General features: G+C 36.9%; 1 protein-coding gene across 9 annotated transcripts in view; it reads left to right on the top strand.

The window, feature by feature from the left end:
* Nucleotides 1–5,913: 5,913 nt before the first annotated feature.
* SPAG17 (sperm associated antigen 17) overlaps nucleotides 5,914–15,474 on the top strand; it is a 294,146-nt gene continuing 284,585 nt past the window's right edge. For 3 of the 9 annotated variants that reach the window (XM_073234479.1, XM_073234478.1, XM_073234477.1), the window contains exon 1: nucleotides 5,916–6,449. In XM_073234479.1, the coding sequence (XP_073090580.1) occupies nucleotides 6,363–6,449 (87 nt within the window). In that variant the 5' untranslated portion in view covers nucleotides 5,916–6,362. Of the gene's footprint in view, nucleotides 6,450–15,474 lie in introns of all 9 variants that reach the window. The other 6 variants (XM_073234483.1, XM_073234480.1, XM_073234484.1 and 3 more) reach the window with 5 other exon arrangements.

Here is a 15,474-nt window from a genome sequence, read left to right as displayed (position 1 = left end):
ATTCAACATCTATTCATGATAAAAACTATCAGCAAAATGGGTAAAGAGGGAAATTACCTCAACATAATAAATGCCATATACAGTAAACCCACAGCCAACATCATACTGAACAGCGAGAAGCTGAAAGCTTTTCCTCTGACATCGGGAACAAGACAGGGATGCCCACTCTCCCCACTGTTATTTAACATAGTACTGGAGGTCCTAGCCACAGCAATTAGACAAAACAAAGAAATACAAGGAATCCAAATTGGTAAAGAAGTTAAACTGTCACTATTTTCAGATGACATGATATTGTACATAAAAACCCTAAAGACTCCACTCCAAAACTACTAGAACTGATATCGGAATACAGTAAAGTTGCAGGATACAAAATTAACACACAGAAATCTGTGGCTTTCCTATACACTGACAATGAGCCAATAGAAAGAGAAATCAGGAAAACAATTCCATTCACAATTGCATCAAAAAGAATAAAATACCTAGGAATAAACCTAACCAAAGAAGTGAAAGACCTATACCCTGAAAACTATAAGATACTCTTAAGAGAAATTAAAGAGGACACTAACATATGGAAACTCATCCCATGCTCTTGGCTAGGAAGAATTAATATTGTCAAAATGGCCATCCTGCCCAAAGCAATATACAGATTTGATGCAATCCCTATCAAATTACCAACAACATTCTTCAAAGAACTGGAACAAACAGTTCAAAAATTCATATGGAAACACCAAAGACCCTGAATAGCCAAAGCAACCCTGAGAAAGAAGAACAAAGTGGGGGGGATCTCACTCCCCAACATGGATGGAATAAAGGGTATTATGCTCAGTGAAATAAGCCAAGTGGAGAAAGACAAATACCAAATGATTTCACTCATATGTGGAGTATAAGAACAAAAGAAAAACTGATGGAACAAAACAGCAGCAGAATCACAGAACCCAAGAATGGACTAACAGTTGCCAAAGGGAAAGAGACTGGGGAGAATGGGAGGGTAGGGAGGGATAAGGGGGGGAAGAAGAAAGGGGGATATTATGATTAGCATGTATAATGTGGTACGTGGGGGAAAGGGGAGGGCTTTGCAACACAGAGAAAACAAGTGATTCTACAACATCTTACTATGCTGATGGACAGTGACTGTTATGGGGTTTGTAGGGGGGACTTGGGGTCGGGGGGAGCCTAGTAAACATAATGTTCTTCATGTAATTGTAGATTAATGATAACAAAATTTTTAAAAATTTAAAAAAAACATTAAGAAATCAGACATTTAGCTAAGCATTTAAAGAATGGATTTACCATGAATTATGGATTTTGGTATAGTTACCAAAATATTTACAGCAAATCCTTTCACTGAAGATATTTAAAATTGGATTCAAAGAAAACATGAGAGAATACTAGAGTAAAAACTCCAATACTAACAAGTATGAAACAGATGAATTTTAGCTTTTTATATTTTTAAGATATAAAACTGTTACTTTTCTGATTCATTGAAAAATAGATTTTGTTTTCTAAACACAAATAACATGAAATAAAAATTAAATCAAACAGCACTTAATTATGTTTCCAGAGACCTACAGATATACAACAAGACATTCAAGGACAAAACTGTAAACTTCAAATAATGCTTTTGCCAATGACAGAAACAGAGGAGTTGTAGGGAAGTTTTTAGAAAGTGATCCACTCCCAGGCTTCCCACAATTCACTGGGGATTATGACCAGCAAGCACACAGCTGATTTTAATTGCCATAGTAATGCCTAGGGAGAGAGTGATATTTGGAGTAACTGGCTTCAAAACAATGAGGGGCTTTAAAGATTAAAGTCAACACTTTAAATTGCACTGCAGACTGAATGAGAAGCTAATACTGACCGTAGAATGCAGGTGTAATATTCTCCATATGTTTTGGCCCTTGTAGCGGAAAGAGATTGAGCCCGCTGCATCACATGCAATAAAAACTCAAGGACAGTGCACTATAACATTGTATTTTGAAGGTTAGGAACACAAAAATTATGATGGTAAAAAATCCATATAGCGAAAGGTGTTCTTAGATGTAGGAAATCAATCAATGGACATCTGTGAGGCTTTTTTTAGACATAGGCAAGCAGGTTGTTGCAACTAAATGTACTTTGAGTACTTGAAATCTTGGCCTAGAAGTGAATTGGTATACAGCTCCTGATGTTACCTGATAACAGTGGAAATACTGGATGAATCAATAGCTGGCTAGACATTTCAGGTATGAGAAATGACCTCTCAGGCTTCACACCTGAATAAGAGTTCACTGAACACTATAAGATCAAAGTATAAAACTTGAAAAGCATAACTTAATTCAGTAATAGTATATGTAAAGAAATAGTAATGCTTTTGCCAATGACAGAGGCAGAGGGTTTGTAGGGAAGTTTTTTTAGAAAGTGATCCACACCCAGACTTCCCAGAATTCACTGGGGATTATGACCTGCAATAACTGCAACTGATTCTAATTGCCACGGTGACACACAGGGAGAGATGTGCTAGTAGAGTATCATATATAATAGCATAGTAAAGAAACAGCACATCCCTAAAAGTAGATAATCCTTGGTGAACTAAATAATAGTAAATGCAAAATCTTACTGGAAGAACTAAAACAAACTAGAAGTAACCTTGCCAGTATGAATGAAAATTCTCCCAATTGTATAGTTTGGTTTTAGCCACTGACATATGGGACAATTTATGCAATAAAGTATATACTTACAAAGTTTCAACTTCTATTTAGTGGGGGAAACAATTTATTATACCAAAAAAGTATAAATGTGTGACAGATGGTAAGGCTCTTATTTTCTATTCTTGGGCAGGGTCCCTTTTTAGCTGAATGTCTTTCACTTCTTAAAACTATGAACATTGTCACTCATGCCTATTTTCTGAAATTAAACAGATCAATTCTATGATGAAATCCCCTGTAAATTAGGTTACTGAATAGTATCTTCCCATTTTGTATCCTGCATTATCTACGGTACCACTTTACCTAGAATAATCAAATAGGCCAAAGCTTGGCAAAATTCATTCTCTAATACAACCTTCATATTAAATTCTCTGAATCAGTTTTGTAAAAATTTTATATTTAAATTTATTCAGGTAGGACTTTACAATGGAAACTATAAAAGAGTATACTGGGAGTGAATTCCTCCATCCTGAAGATTTTAAAATATAAAACTGTTACTTTTCTGATTCATTGAAAAATAGATTTGATTTTCTAAACAGAAATAACATGAAATAAAAATTAAATCAAATTTTCCATGAATAATTGAGAGAAAGTGAAGTTAAGATGTTCACTTTCTCTCAATTATTTGCTAAATTATGAGTTCTTTATATAGAAACCTAATGATGGATCTCACTGGTTCACCTAAAAAACGGGCAAAATTTTTCATAACTGTATGTGCCATAGGCAGACTGGTTTATTGTATTACTATATAACATGCAAACCACTTCTTTAAGATTTTTTTTTTTACCTGATTAGGAAGTGAATGAATGTACTGTTTACACAGGTAGAAGGCAAGATAAAGGGTGCAATCTGGTGGGTAATACTAGATGCAGTCCCTGGAAGGGTAAGGATGAGATCTCTCTCAGTAGCCAACATTGCGACCTACCTACTTGAAAGGAATAAGGTGGTTTTCTCAAACTGTTGGGGGAAGGCTGGCTACAGTTAGATTTATTAAAAGCTGATTCTAAAATGAAAATTTTCAAAAATGTTATAGTAGCTAGGGTAACTCTGGTTACTATAGCAAAGTCCAATATTTCAGCAGCTTAAGAAAATAAAGGTCTAATTCCCATCCATTTAATAGTCACAAGTGAAAGCCGTTGGCAGAGAAAGCAGGGTGAAGCTCAGGGTAAAGGGGGCTTCAGAAGCTCTGTGCCATGGGAATCATTCAGAGATTCAAGTCTTTCAGTGTCATCCTAATATCTGGGTAGAAAGGGAAAGAACATGAATAATGCTTGGGAAGGGTTATTAAGGGCCAGGCTTAGGTATGGCCATATATCATTCTGCTCTTGTCCCATGGCTATAAGTCAGTCACATTTTCCCATCTAAGGATAAGAAAGGCTGAAAAATGTTGACTGATTCTCATAGCCCGAGGAAAGAAAATGAAATGTTTGATGAACAGCTAGTCTTTTTTTGCCGCAATAAATGTCACATTTTATTGCTGCCAAAATTGGGGTTGGACATGTGACACTTGTAAGATGTAGCTAATGACACTTTCTCTGCAATTTTAAAATAACACTTAATTTTACTTTTTCTCCTTATTCCATTTTTTCTCCTTAGTTTTCTCTTATCTGCAACTTATTAATCATGTGCGTGATTTGGTTGAACTAACTGGGCATATACATCTTATTTTGAAATATGCATTCATATTCAGAAAGAAAATTAGTAACATAGCATGACATGCATAAATATCTAGTTAAATTGTTTTATGAAACCTAACTGGAAGGCCAACAAACTTTTTCCTGCTTTTCAAAAAAAAAAAAAAATGCAGGACTTTTCCCCAAACAGTTTAAACCTACAGGAAGAGTCATAACCAAAATTGGGGATGATGTAATTACTTAGATTTTTTTTTTTTGTCTGTAAGAGCCACATGTTTATATTCAAGGCATAATCCAAAAACAGTTTTCACCTACAAAGAAAATTTTAGTGAAGAACAAAATTTTGGAGAAAATTTTATGATAATGAATCAGCAGCAGTCTAGGTGATTGAGACCGAGACCCTCAGGAAAATCCCTTTCTGGAATGATTCCTCTGGCATCACTATGCATCGGACATTTTATTCTCATAAGAAGAAAGAGCTTTGAGATGTGGTTTGTGGCTAGACAGCAAGGATCTATTCCTTCCCAGAAGATAAACTATACATATTACATCAAGAAAGGAAAAGTTTAAGATTTTTGTAAATCTGTGGAAAGACTGTTCTAGAAGTTGTGCTTTCTCTTTAATTTGTATTCAGGAATTGGGGTGGGGGGGAGAAGGAGAATCCTTCCCTTCACTGGTCTGAATTATGGACAAGAGTCGAGAAACATTATTGTCTTTAGACCAGCCCCCAAATGAAGTAAGACAGCAGTGACTAGATTCACTATCCCCTTCACACACAATTTCATCCTCAAAGAGGGCAGTAAACAGAGTTAGAACACCTTCCCCTTGTGGAAGGTCATCTGGCAGGTTCGTGCAGAATGAAATTAAGCTGTAGGTCATATGTATCACTTAAGCCATGGCTGGCCCACTGAAGCATCTCACCTCTAGGCAAAGGGTAGACCTGGGGTGAGTAGTTAAGCACTGCATTTTATGTAGAAGACTGAAGAGATCAAAAAACCTTTCTTGGGGGCCCTGCCCCTGGCTATTCTTAAATTAGGCTCATTGCAATAATAAATAGATAAAAGTATGTCTAGCTCCCAAAGGGATATATCCCTCATTTTGGCGGTATTAAAACAGTAGTAGATAGTAGTGTGGAGGTTAAGAACAATGGATTTGGGATTTAGTTAACCTGGATTCTAACCGTGGTGCCATCAGTTGAACACTGTGGGACTTGGAATAACTTGTTGCAGGAATTAAACCATATAAGTGTACAGGATACAACCAGTGTTCAAGAAACAAGAGTTGTTGTTAGTCATTATTATTGTTATTATTTTGGAGACTCTGACCAGGATATTTTAGATGTTAGTGAGTAGGTGAGGATAAAGATTCTACTTACCAGCGGACAGTTTAAAAGAACTGGGAGTGATTAGACAGAGAAGATGATTTAGAAAGACATTAATATGAATACAATTATACTGTAAAGGATCTCGTGGAGGAGTGGTCAGACTTGTTTAGTGAAGCCAGGGGAAGCAGACCCAGGACCACAGCAGAGACAAATTTGGCTTCATACAAGGAAACATTTTGGGCGGATTACAACGAATGAGAAAACAGCATGGATGGCTCCTGAAGGGGTCAGTTCTCCATTCTAGTTACCCAGGATCAAAGAAATTTCGGTGAAGTCATGTGCGGGATTTCAGGGAATTTTAGTTTGTAGACAATGCCTCGGATCAGAGAAGGCTCCAAGAAGCACAGGGTAGAAGCGAGTAAAACCCTGGCCAGCTCGAGACGAGATCTGTCCAGTCCTCCTCCACTTGTGGTTCTGCCGCTGGAAAATCCTAAAACTTAACCAGAGCGGCTGGGAGCCCCGCCCCGGAGTCCCGGCGCGCACGGACTCTCGTTACGGTGGCGACGGAAGCAGTTGGCAGGAGGATTCAGAACAGGTCTGTGGGACCGGAAACGAGGTGGTTCAGGAACTGGGCGTGGCTTCGGTTACTGTGGCAGCGGCGACGCTTACTCCCGGCCAGATCCCAGTTTAGACGCCAGGGCTCCTTCCGTCCTTTTCATGGCACCCAAGAAGGAGAAAGGCGGGACTGCGAGCACCGCTTCTAAGCTATGGGAACCTTCCCTCATCGCTGCACAGTTCAATCAGGTGAGCCCAGAGCCCTGTAAGGCCCCTCTGTTCCCGGGGATGGCAGAGCCCTGCCAGACCCTCCAGACAACGCCGCCAGGCCCGCCCTCTCTTCCATACGCCACCCCTGCCCCTTCGTAAACTGTACTCGGAACAGCTCAGGCTTGGTGGTTCCTCTCAGGAAACGTCGTAGGGTCCCATCCGCAGAGAGCGGCCCTTAAGGAAAGGAGGAAGGGGGCGCTTGGTGAGTCAGTACCATTTTAAAGGGTGGTGAAAGCTGCGTGGTGGGGAAGAGAGGTGTAGCTCTTGATACCTCATGATCCTTTTCAGGGAAGTCACCCACATTGGCTTTTCAAAATTGTACTGGAATTGTCTCCATGAACTGACTTCCTCTTGACATCTGAAGGACAGAAATCCTGTCCAGTCAGCTGTATGCTGGCCCATAGTAAGGCTTCAATAAATTCTGTGTGAGAAGAGACATTTCATAAAAGTGAGCCTTCTGTAGATAGGAAAGGATGGCTTTCTTTAAGTAATGCCCTAATACCACCGTATCAAAGTTTTTATGTATCTTGAAGGTACTGTAGGAGATCAGAGTAATGATGGGTTGGCTGCTAGGCTTATCCACGGGATGGCACACAGGCTATCTACAATTCCCCTGCCACATGACTTAAAATTGAATGGCATCCCAGAACTAACTAGCTCCTGTTCCACTCACACCCACCCGCCTCCAGTGAGTTGGGCCCCCAGGTGGTCTTGTCATCTGCCACCCGAAATTCACTTCAACACTAAGTTTTTTCTAAGTCCAAGGTAACATTTGGAAAGAGGAAGGCTGATTCTAGACATTCCAGCTTGCCATTCCAATGTACTTCATAAACAGGAAAAAAATGTTTTCTTCCTTTTTTGTGTGTGTTTATGAGGCAACAGGGAATTGTACTTAAAGGGAACACATTTCTAAAATCTCACGATGACTTCATGACAAATTTCTACTTACTTGTCCTAGTTTTCCATGATAGTTGTTTTTTGTTTTTTTTTTCTATGAACATTAACTCTGTCTGATAAGGAATTCTACCTAGTGAAGAAGTTGATAAAAGTAATTAAGACACTGCTGATGCTGACACGGCATCATGGAATTTCAGGTTATTTCTAAACTTTAGGAATGAAGGACATTAGTACTCAGTTAACAGTCTCAAATTCTCAAAGATGTTTTTCAAAATGCTCAGTGAAAGCACCCTCTCTTTTGCTTTTATAAATCAGCCCTAGACAAAATAACTTTTTTCTCCATTTTCTCTGAGCTTGTGTAGGCCAAGTTTAGGCTTGGAGTGAACATTTCTGCTTGAATTATAAACTGCTGAACAACAGAATTTGATGGAGGTTCTGACACTGCATTAACTTTAGTGTTGTAAATATGAAGCTATAATTTTGCTAGTTGTAATGAAAACCTAAAGGCACTATTTTTCTTTATAACTTGAAAACCTGAAATAATATCCAGCATTCTTGATCCTGCTCAAAAAATATAATTTCAATAAATCTTATATATTAGTAGAAAGAATTTGAACTCTAATATGTAGTTTTAACTACAAAGAGTAAAAGTTTTTTTGTTGGAATACATGTTTTTCATTTCAGGAAAGACAACTGCCCTCCACCTCCTCTCATATTTTTTTTCTCAGCTTGGCTTCACATCTGATCCAAGAGCAAAATTCCCAGGTTAACCCTGAAGTCCACTGCCCAGAGGCATGTCCTAACCACAAATGTAATAGACTCTGAATTTGGGTTAAAGATGACTGCAGAGGTGTGAGTTCCTTATTCTTAGGGTTTAGGGAAGTGCTTTGTATCATAGTGGGTGCTCAAAAAATGCTTTTGCCTTAGCTTCCAGATATTTTCTTTCCATTCAGTTGCTACTCGTGTGCAAACTGTGTTCAGTATGTGTAGTTGAGTATGTATGTGTGTGCTGCTGTGTGTGTGTTGGGTGCAGGACACAGGGAGTCCTTCCTCTCAGTTTTCCATAACCAGTGTTTAGAATTAACTTATTAAAGAATCCAGATCAATAGTAGTTTTGAACTTATGCTCATACTGAGGTGTCCTAGACTTTAATAAATGTCACAATTTGGTTTCAGTGAATTTATTTGTGTCACTATTTTGCACTGTCCTTTCGAACTGAAATACTTGTCAATTTTTCAGTACATTTTAGTTCATTCTAAAACGTAAAAGTGATAGCAAATAATATGAGGTAGTCTAAGTACTAAGTACTAAATGACAAGATAGAGACTAGAGGTTAGTATTATGAATGTGGGTTGAGGTAGTCAAATAATGCTTTCTAAAATGCTTTCTTTAGCTGGGTCCTAAAGAATGGGTAGAATTTGAGCAGGTAGAATGAAGGATGATTATTTTAGGTAAGGAGACCAATATGTGTCTTAAATAAATCTGGGATATTTAAATTGAAACAGAGAAAAAATATAGGTTACACCACGTCTGGGTGTTCATTTCTCCTAAACTAATTCTGTCAATCAAATGGTCATTTATTAACTTTGCTATCCATGTACCAAAACATTTAGCTCATTAGTATATGTGAAATATCACACCTTACATTCCATAAAAAAAAAACACTTAGATACATTGGCAATAAAACTGTAAAAATACATCTTAGGGTGCACTTGTATGTGACATAGACATTGTATTTATGATTTCCAACAATCCTTAGTAAGTTAAAGATATTTTAGTGTCATAGAAATTAAAATCTTTTCATGCAACTGTCAAGGTAGCCCGTATTGGCCTAAGTACTCAGTGACAGAAGTTACTATGTGGAGACGTTAGTCTAAGATATTTTTATTTGTATAATTTTATCATGGTAAAATGTACATAGCATGAAATTTACCACCCCAACCACTAATGTTCATTCGTTTTAAGTACATTAACTCACATTGTTGTGCAGCCGTCACCAGCATGCATCTCTAGAGCTCTTCCATCTTCCCAACTGAAACTACACGCAGTAAATGATTCCCCGCACCTCCCTCCCGCAGCTCTTGGGAAGAACAACCATTCTATGAATTTGACTACTCTGGGTAACTCATGTAAATGATATCATACAGTGTCTGTCTTCTTGTGACTGGCTTATTTCACTTAGCATAATGTCCTTAAGGTTCATTCATGATGTAGCATGTATTAAAATTTCCTTGTTTTTAAGGCTTTATAGTATTTCATTGTATATATGGACTAAATTTTCTTTATCCATTCATCCATCAATGGACACTTGGGCTGCTTCCAGCTCTTCGCTATTCTGAATAGTGCTGCTATTAACATGAGTGTACAAGTCCCTGCTTTTGGGTTTTTTGGTGTATATATCCAGAAGTGAAATTGCTGAATCAAATGGTAATTCTATGTTGAATTTCTTGAGCAACTGCCATCCCGTTTTCCACACTGGCTCTACCATTACGTATTCCCACCAGCAATGCACAAGTGTCCCAGTTTCTCCACATTCTCACCAACACTTTTTAAATTCTGGGTTTTAAAGCTATAAAAGCTGTCCTAATGGATGTGAAGTGGTATTTCTTTATGGTTTTGATTTGCATTTTCCTAATGAATAGTAATATTGAACATCTTTTAGATATTTCTTGGCCAGTTGTGTATCTTCTTTTGTCCATTTTTTAAATCGAGTTGTTTGGTTTTTTTATTGCTGAATTGTAGGAGTCTATTAGATATTCTGGATATTAATCCCTTATCAGATACATGGTTTGCAAATATTTTCTCACATTCCATGGGTTGCTTTTTCACTCTGTTGATAGTGTCCGTTGATGTACACAGTTTTTAATTTTGGTGAAGTTCAATTTATCTAATTTCTCTTTTGTTGCCTGTGCATTTGGTATCATATCCAAGAAATCATCACCAAAGCCAGTGTCATGAAGCTTTTCCTATTTTGTAAGAGTTTTATACTTTCGTGTCTTACATTTAAACCTTTGGTCCATTTTTTGTTAATTTTATATATGGTGTGAGGTAAAGATCCATCTTCATTATTTTGCATTATTTTTGATATCCAGTTTTCCGAGCACTTTGTTAAAAAGAGTGACCTTTCAAAGGTGGGGCAAGTGAGAGTAAACTTGCCACAGAATTTGCTACCATATTGAAAACAGCTTTATCTTGATTGGGCATACTCTTGGTTGCTTTAGATATTTGACTGGTTTCAGTTTTCATAAAGTTATTTCAGCCAGTATCTAGTTGTTTCTCTAATGTTTCCATGGAGTACAGAGCCTGGAGCTTCCTAGTCTGCCATCTTGCTGATGTTAGTGACATCTAAGAGATTTTATAATCAATTCTGATCTTTCCATTTCTTCTAAACCTATTATATGAAAGGTGATACTGGTAAAGGGGAGATTAGCTGAAGTTTTGTCATGACAATTTAGGAAAATTTTGGAATTTACAGGTTGCATAAGTCCTGCCTCTGAACAATGTCAGATGGCTTCAAAATGACTGAGGTATATATGCTGCAACTGGAATTTTTTGTTATGGTCAGAACTTTTGTGTCAACATGGAAAAACCTCACAAAGGTATCTTTGTTGTGACAGTATGATACTATAGAAAATATTCAGATATACAAATCAGTTTTATTCCTTTCAAATATTATGGACTTTTGTCCCAAATGTGTTATCAGAAATTTTGAGAGTTGATTTAGATACTTCACAGGTAGACTTTGATTTGGGATTTTGCCAATTTTGATTGTTAATACTTTCATATTTTCAGATTATCTGAGGATGGTTATTTTCTTTTCATTTGTTCCTAGCTTAAGGTCTCATTTTTATGTGTAGGAAAATGGCAGCCATAACTTATGAGATCCGCTACAAAAGACATCAAAAAATAAAAAAGAGAGAAAAAACTTTACGGCAATTCATATACCCCTTAATCCAGCCAGTTTCACTGTTCCAATTCACTGATTTCATTTTTTTAATGATGAGTTCAGGTCCCTAATACCCAATTTAAGGAACTGGATGCTCTTATTGTCAATTGCTTTACATTTATCATTACGACTTAACTTCTTGATAAAGCCTTCAATTCTTTTTCAATATAAATATCTGCATATATAAAAATATTTGGAAACATCTACTATAATATATTATTATATTGTATTATTACTGAGACTCATGCGGTCTTTTTTTAAGAGGCAAACTTAGAAGTTCGATTTATTTCTGAAGTGTATCTTTTAATGAAGTATAGATTAAAAATAATATTATGTTGGTTTCAAGTATACAACACAATGATTTAAAAGTACACACATCATTCAATCATCTCCCCAACTAGTGCAGTTACTATCTGTCAACATAGGAAGATGTTACAGAATCACTGGCTATATGCTCCATTCTGCACAACCATCTCTGTGACCAACTTATATTATGATTGAAATTTCTGTGCCCCTTTATCTCCCTCACCCACCCCACTCACCCACACCACAACCCCTTCCCTATGGTAACCATCCATCACTTCTCAGGGTCTATGAGTCTATGAGGTCTTGCTTCCAATTTCTATATTTTCATTCTCAATGTACATTTCCCATTTTCAGATAAATAATGATTTTTGTATCAAAAACATAAATTGACTCTACACCTGGTAGTGCTGTCCTTTGCACTACTCAGAGGTGGAGATTCCCAGGGTACCTGGGCTACCCTCCTCCTTTTATACAACTGAGGATCCGAGCATTTCAAGGTATGGTCCAAAGACATGCAGTGATTTAGCACAAGAGGGGCCAGATCTGAACTGTATGTGTGGTAAGTATAGCATTTTCTGTAGACCTTGTAATTTGATTTTACTTATGTCAGTCTCCAAAACAGTGTTAAGAGGTAGGTATTATTACAGTAGAACAAGTTATTTAAGGAATGTCTATTCAAAAGTTATTTGATTAGTACTTGAATTTGAGATTCTAATGTTGCTAAAACCAATAAATAAATATGAAAAGAGTAGTTATTTGACCTGAAAATAAACTTCATCCTTATATCATTCATACTCTAACTCTCATAGTTAACATTCAGAAGAAAGGCCATAGCATTTTCTTTCCATATTCAACTCTAAGGCTTCTTTCCAAGACAATTTAAAGTAGGAAAATTAGAAATATTTGAATGTCTTGATTAGGAAAAAAATTGTTTTATTATCTCCAAAAACAGTGCTGCTTGTTTTTTCTAAGAGCTTTATAGCTTTACGTCTTTCTTGTGCTACCTGAAAGTATGCTGCTTTTCCTGGTTGTGTCTCTCCATGCTCGGTGCATCATATTTTCAGACCACCTCCATCTCTCAGCTTTCCAGCTTCTGTCAATGGCACTACAATTCTCACAGTCTCAAAAGCCAACCTATGAGTTACTGGTCCTGTTCAGTCTGCCTCTAAGTCTTCTTGATTTTTCTCTTATATTCTCACTTCTATCTCTTCTCCATTCTCATGTCATCATTCTAGCCCAGGCCTGTGTATTTTGATCCCTGAAATTTTACAAGAGCTGCTTACCTCTACTCACTATAGACTCATCTATTCCTGTTTATCAAACCAATGACCATCTTACCTTTCCTAAACACTGCTCACACCATGTTCACTCCCAGCTCAAGAACTATCAGTGACCACCTGTAATCCAAAAATATGATCATCCTAGCTTTTTCAACCCTAGCTTTGGCAGCGCATTTAATCTGGTTCCATCTATCAAATTGAATCACTACAGACCAGACGGTCTCCTCACTGCAGCACAGACACCTGCAGCAAAGACAATGAGCTCCTGGAGAAAGCCCAGCTCTGGGAACAGACCAGTCTAAGTATTGAATCTTGATTCTGAAATGTAATGGGTAATGTAGGGCAACTTTCTTCCCTTCTCTAAACCTTGTTTTCCTTTTGCCACATAGAGATAATAATATCCACTGCAAAGGCTTACTGTGAAGATTAAATGATTTTTACTTCATTTCATAAATATTTCTATAGCATCTGGTATCTAATAACCATTCAGTAAATGAGTTCCCTCCCTCCATCCTGCTCTTTCACTTATTTTAGTCTCATTGCTTGGAATGAATTTCCACTTTGTCTCTCTTTGTCATACCCATTCCTTGAGGCATTTATGAAGCCGTGTCTTACAGGAAGCTCTCCCAACTACCTTAACCCACATTTATATTTATCTCTCCTCACTTTGGCTCTAGTCTCTATCTTGTAATTGGTACTCACTTACTTAAACTATTTTCTATCATTTCATGTTTTATAGAGTTTAAGTTTGATGTGAGGTACTTAATAGCAAAATCATATTTTATGCTCCTTATGTCTACACCATAATAACTAGCTTAGCTATAGGAACATGATATCACACTCAAAGTATATATGGAATTAATTCACTGATTCACTTTGAAACTTGAAGAAAGCTATATTGTGGAAACCATGCTTTCTAAGAGAAGAGGGAGGGGTGGAAAACATTTGTATCAGAAAACATCACAGCAGGTACCGTGACGAGAAGAGAACTAGGCAGTGATACCAATTCACTTCTCAGGGATACTTCATCTGCCATCCAGGAGACATTCCAGTGAAAGTTCTTTATAACATTTAGTTAGCAGTCTCTCCATATTACATTTCATTTGAGAAATAATATTTTTCTCTTATTAAATGTAGCTTATGACAATAGCTGAGTTGTACACACTTGAAAAATAATAATGGAATTTGTTGGAGTCTTGAACAAAGCTTATTATTCTTGTAAAGTTTGTAAAGTGGATAAGGGTTCAAGATGGGTATTACTGAAATGTTAATATCCCAGACTCTTAAAAAAATGTTATAAAATATATAGATACTAGGATGATAATAAACTGAGTCTAAGCAAGTTTTTTTGGGGGAAAGTGTTCAATCAAATTGAACTGCTTAAGCCATTAAAAATGTAGTTTGCTAGAAAGGAAAATATATTTTATTGGACAGAATCTTTGAACAATTTTTAAGAGGCATTGAAGGATTTTTCAACTTTTTTGATCTTAAACAGTAAGCTATTTCTCATGGTAGTGTAAATTTAAGACTTACTGGAAATACTTATAATATGAGTTGAAGACTGATGTCTGGCAGCAAACATATCCCTAAAACTGGGTTGGTTTTTATTAGTATATTCTCTGAAATATGCTTTCATTGATATTTACAAAACAAATTGCCAATTCACATAAAGGTTGTTTTAATAAAAGCCAAAGAAAACAACTGAGTTCCTAGGAAGAATGTTAAGTGGGAAATGGACTTTTCATAACCTCACATTATAATTCCTCTTTTTGGACAAAAATGTATTATTTGAATGAGTTTGGAACCAAGGGGTACTAGCATGTCAAAATATCTGCATAGATGTGGTATGTGATCATTTTTATTGCAAAAGAAAAACATTAAATATAAGTAACATGTAAGTATTGCCAGTATGAGTTTGGCAACATCCTAGGAAAATGTTAGTTAAGAAATGGTGAATGTTGACCATGTTTCAGCTCTAGCCATAGAAACCATTATTGACTCCCAGCTATCTACAGGATAAAATCCAAGGGGTTCTGACTGCTTTTCACGGCCCTTACTAACTTGGCCTTTCTCTGCCCATCCATCTTTATCTCCCTTTACTTCAGTTGAATGGTCTCTGTGGTATCCCAAGGCATACACTGACCATACCCAGGCAGTTTCCTGGCCTGCAGATCTCCCTGCCTCCGTCCAACTCTTTCTCGTTAAAATCCTCCCCTGTATCTTCCAGAAAGGAGTTCAAGCCACCCATTCTGGCCCTCACTGACTTTTCTCTCTCTACTACATTATTTCAGTGAGTGTTGTTTTTAACACTATCCTACTTTGAGCTGTGGTCCAAAATTTCAGTGTTTTTTTTTTACTATATTTACATTCCTTGCAATACTACAAATTCCTGGAGGGTAACAGAATGGTAATCTTCAGGAAATACCCATTGAATTAAATTCATTGACTGTATTCTATTATATTTTACTGGAAACATCCTGTGTGTGTGGCCTCTGCCAACTGCCCTGACTTTTTCTTGTATCTTCTGGCCTTCTTTGAGTTCCAGAATTAGTTCCAACCCATTGGTCATAGAACT

This window comes from Manis javanica, chromosome 4, assembly GCF_040802235.1.
Source record: "Manis javanica isolate MJ-LG chromosome 4, MJ_LKY, whole genome shotgun sequence".
Lineage (NCBI taxonomy): Eukaryota > Metazoa > Chordata > Mammalia > Pholidota > Manidae > Manis > Manis javanica.
This window is presented reverse-complemented; position numbering and strand designations above follow the sequence as displayed.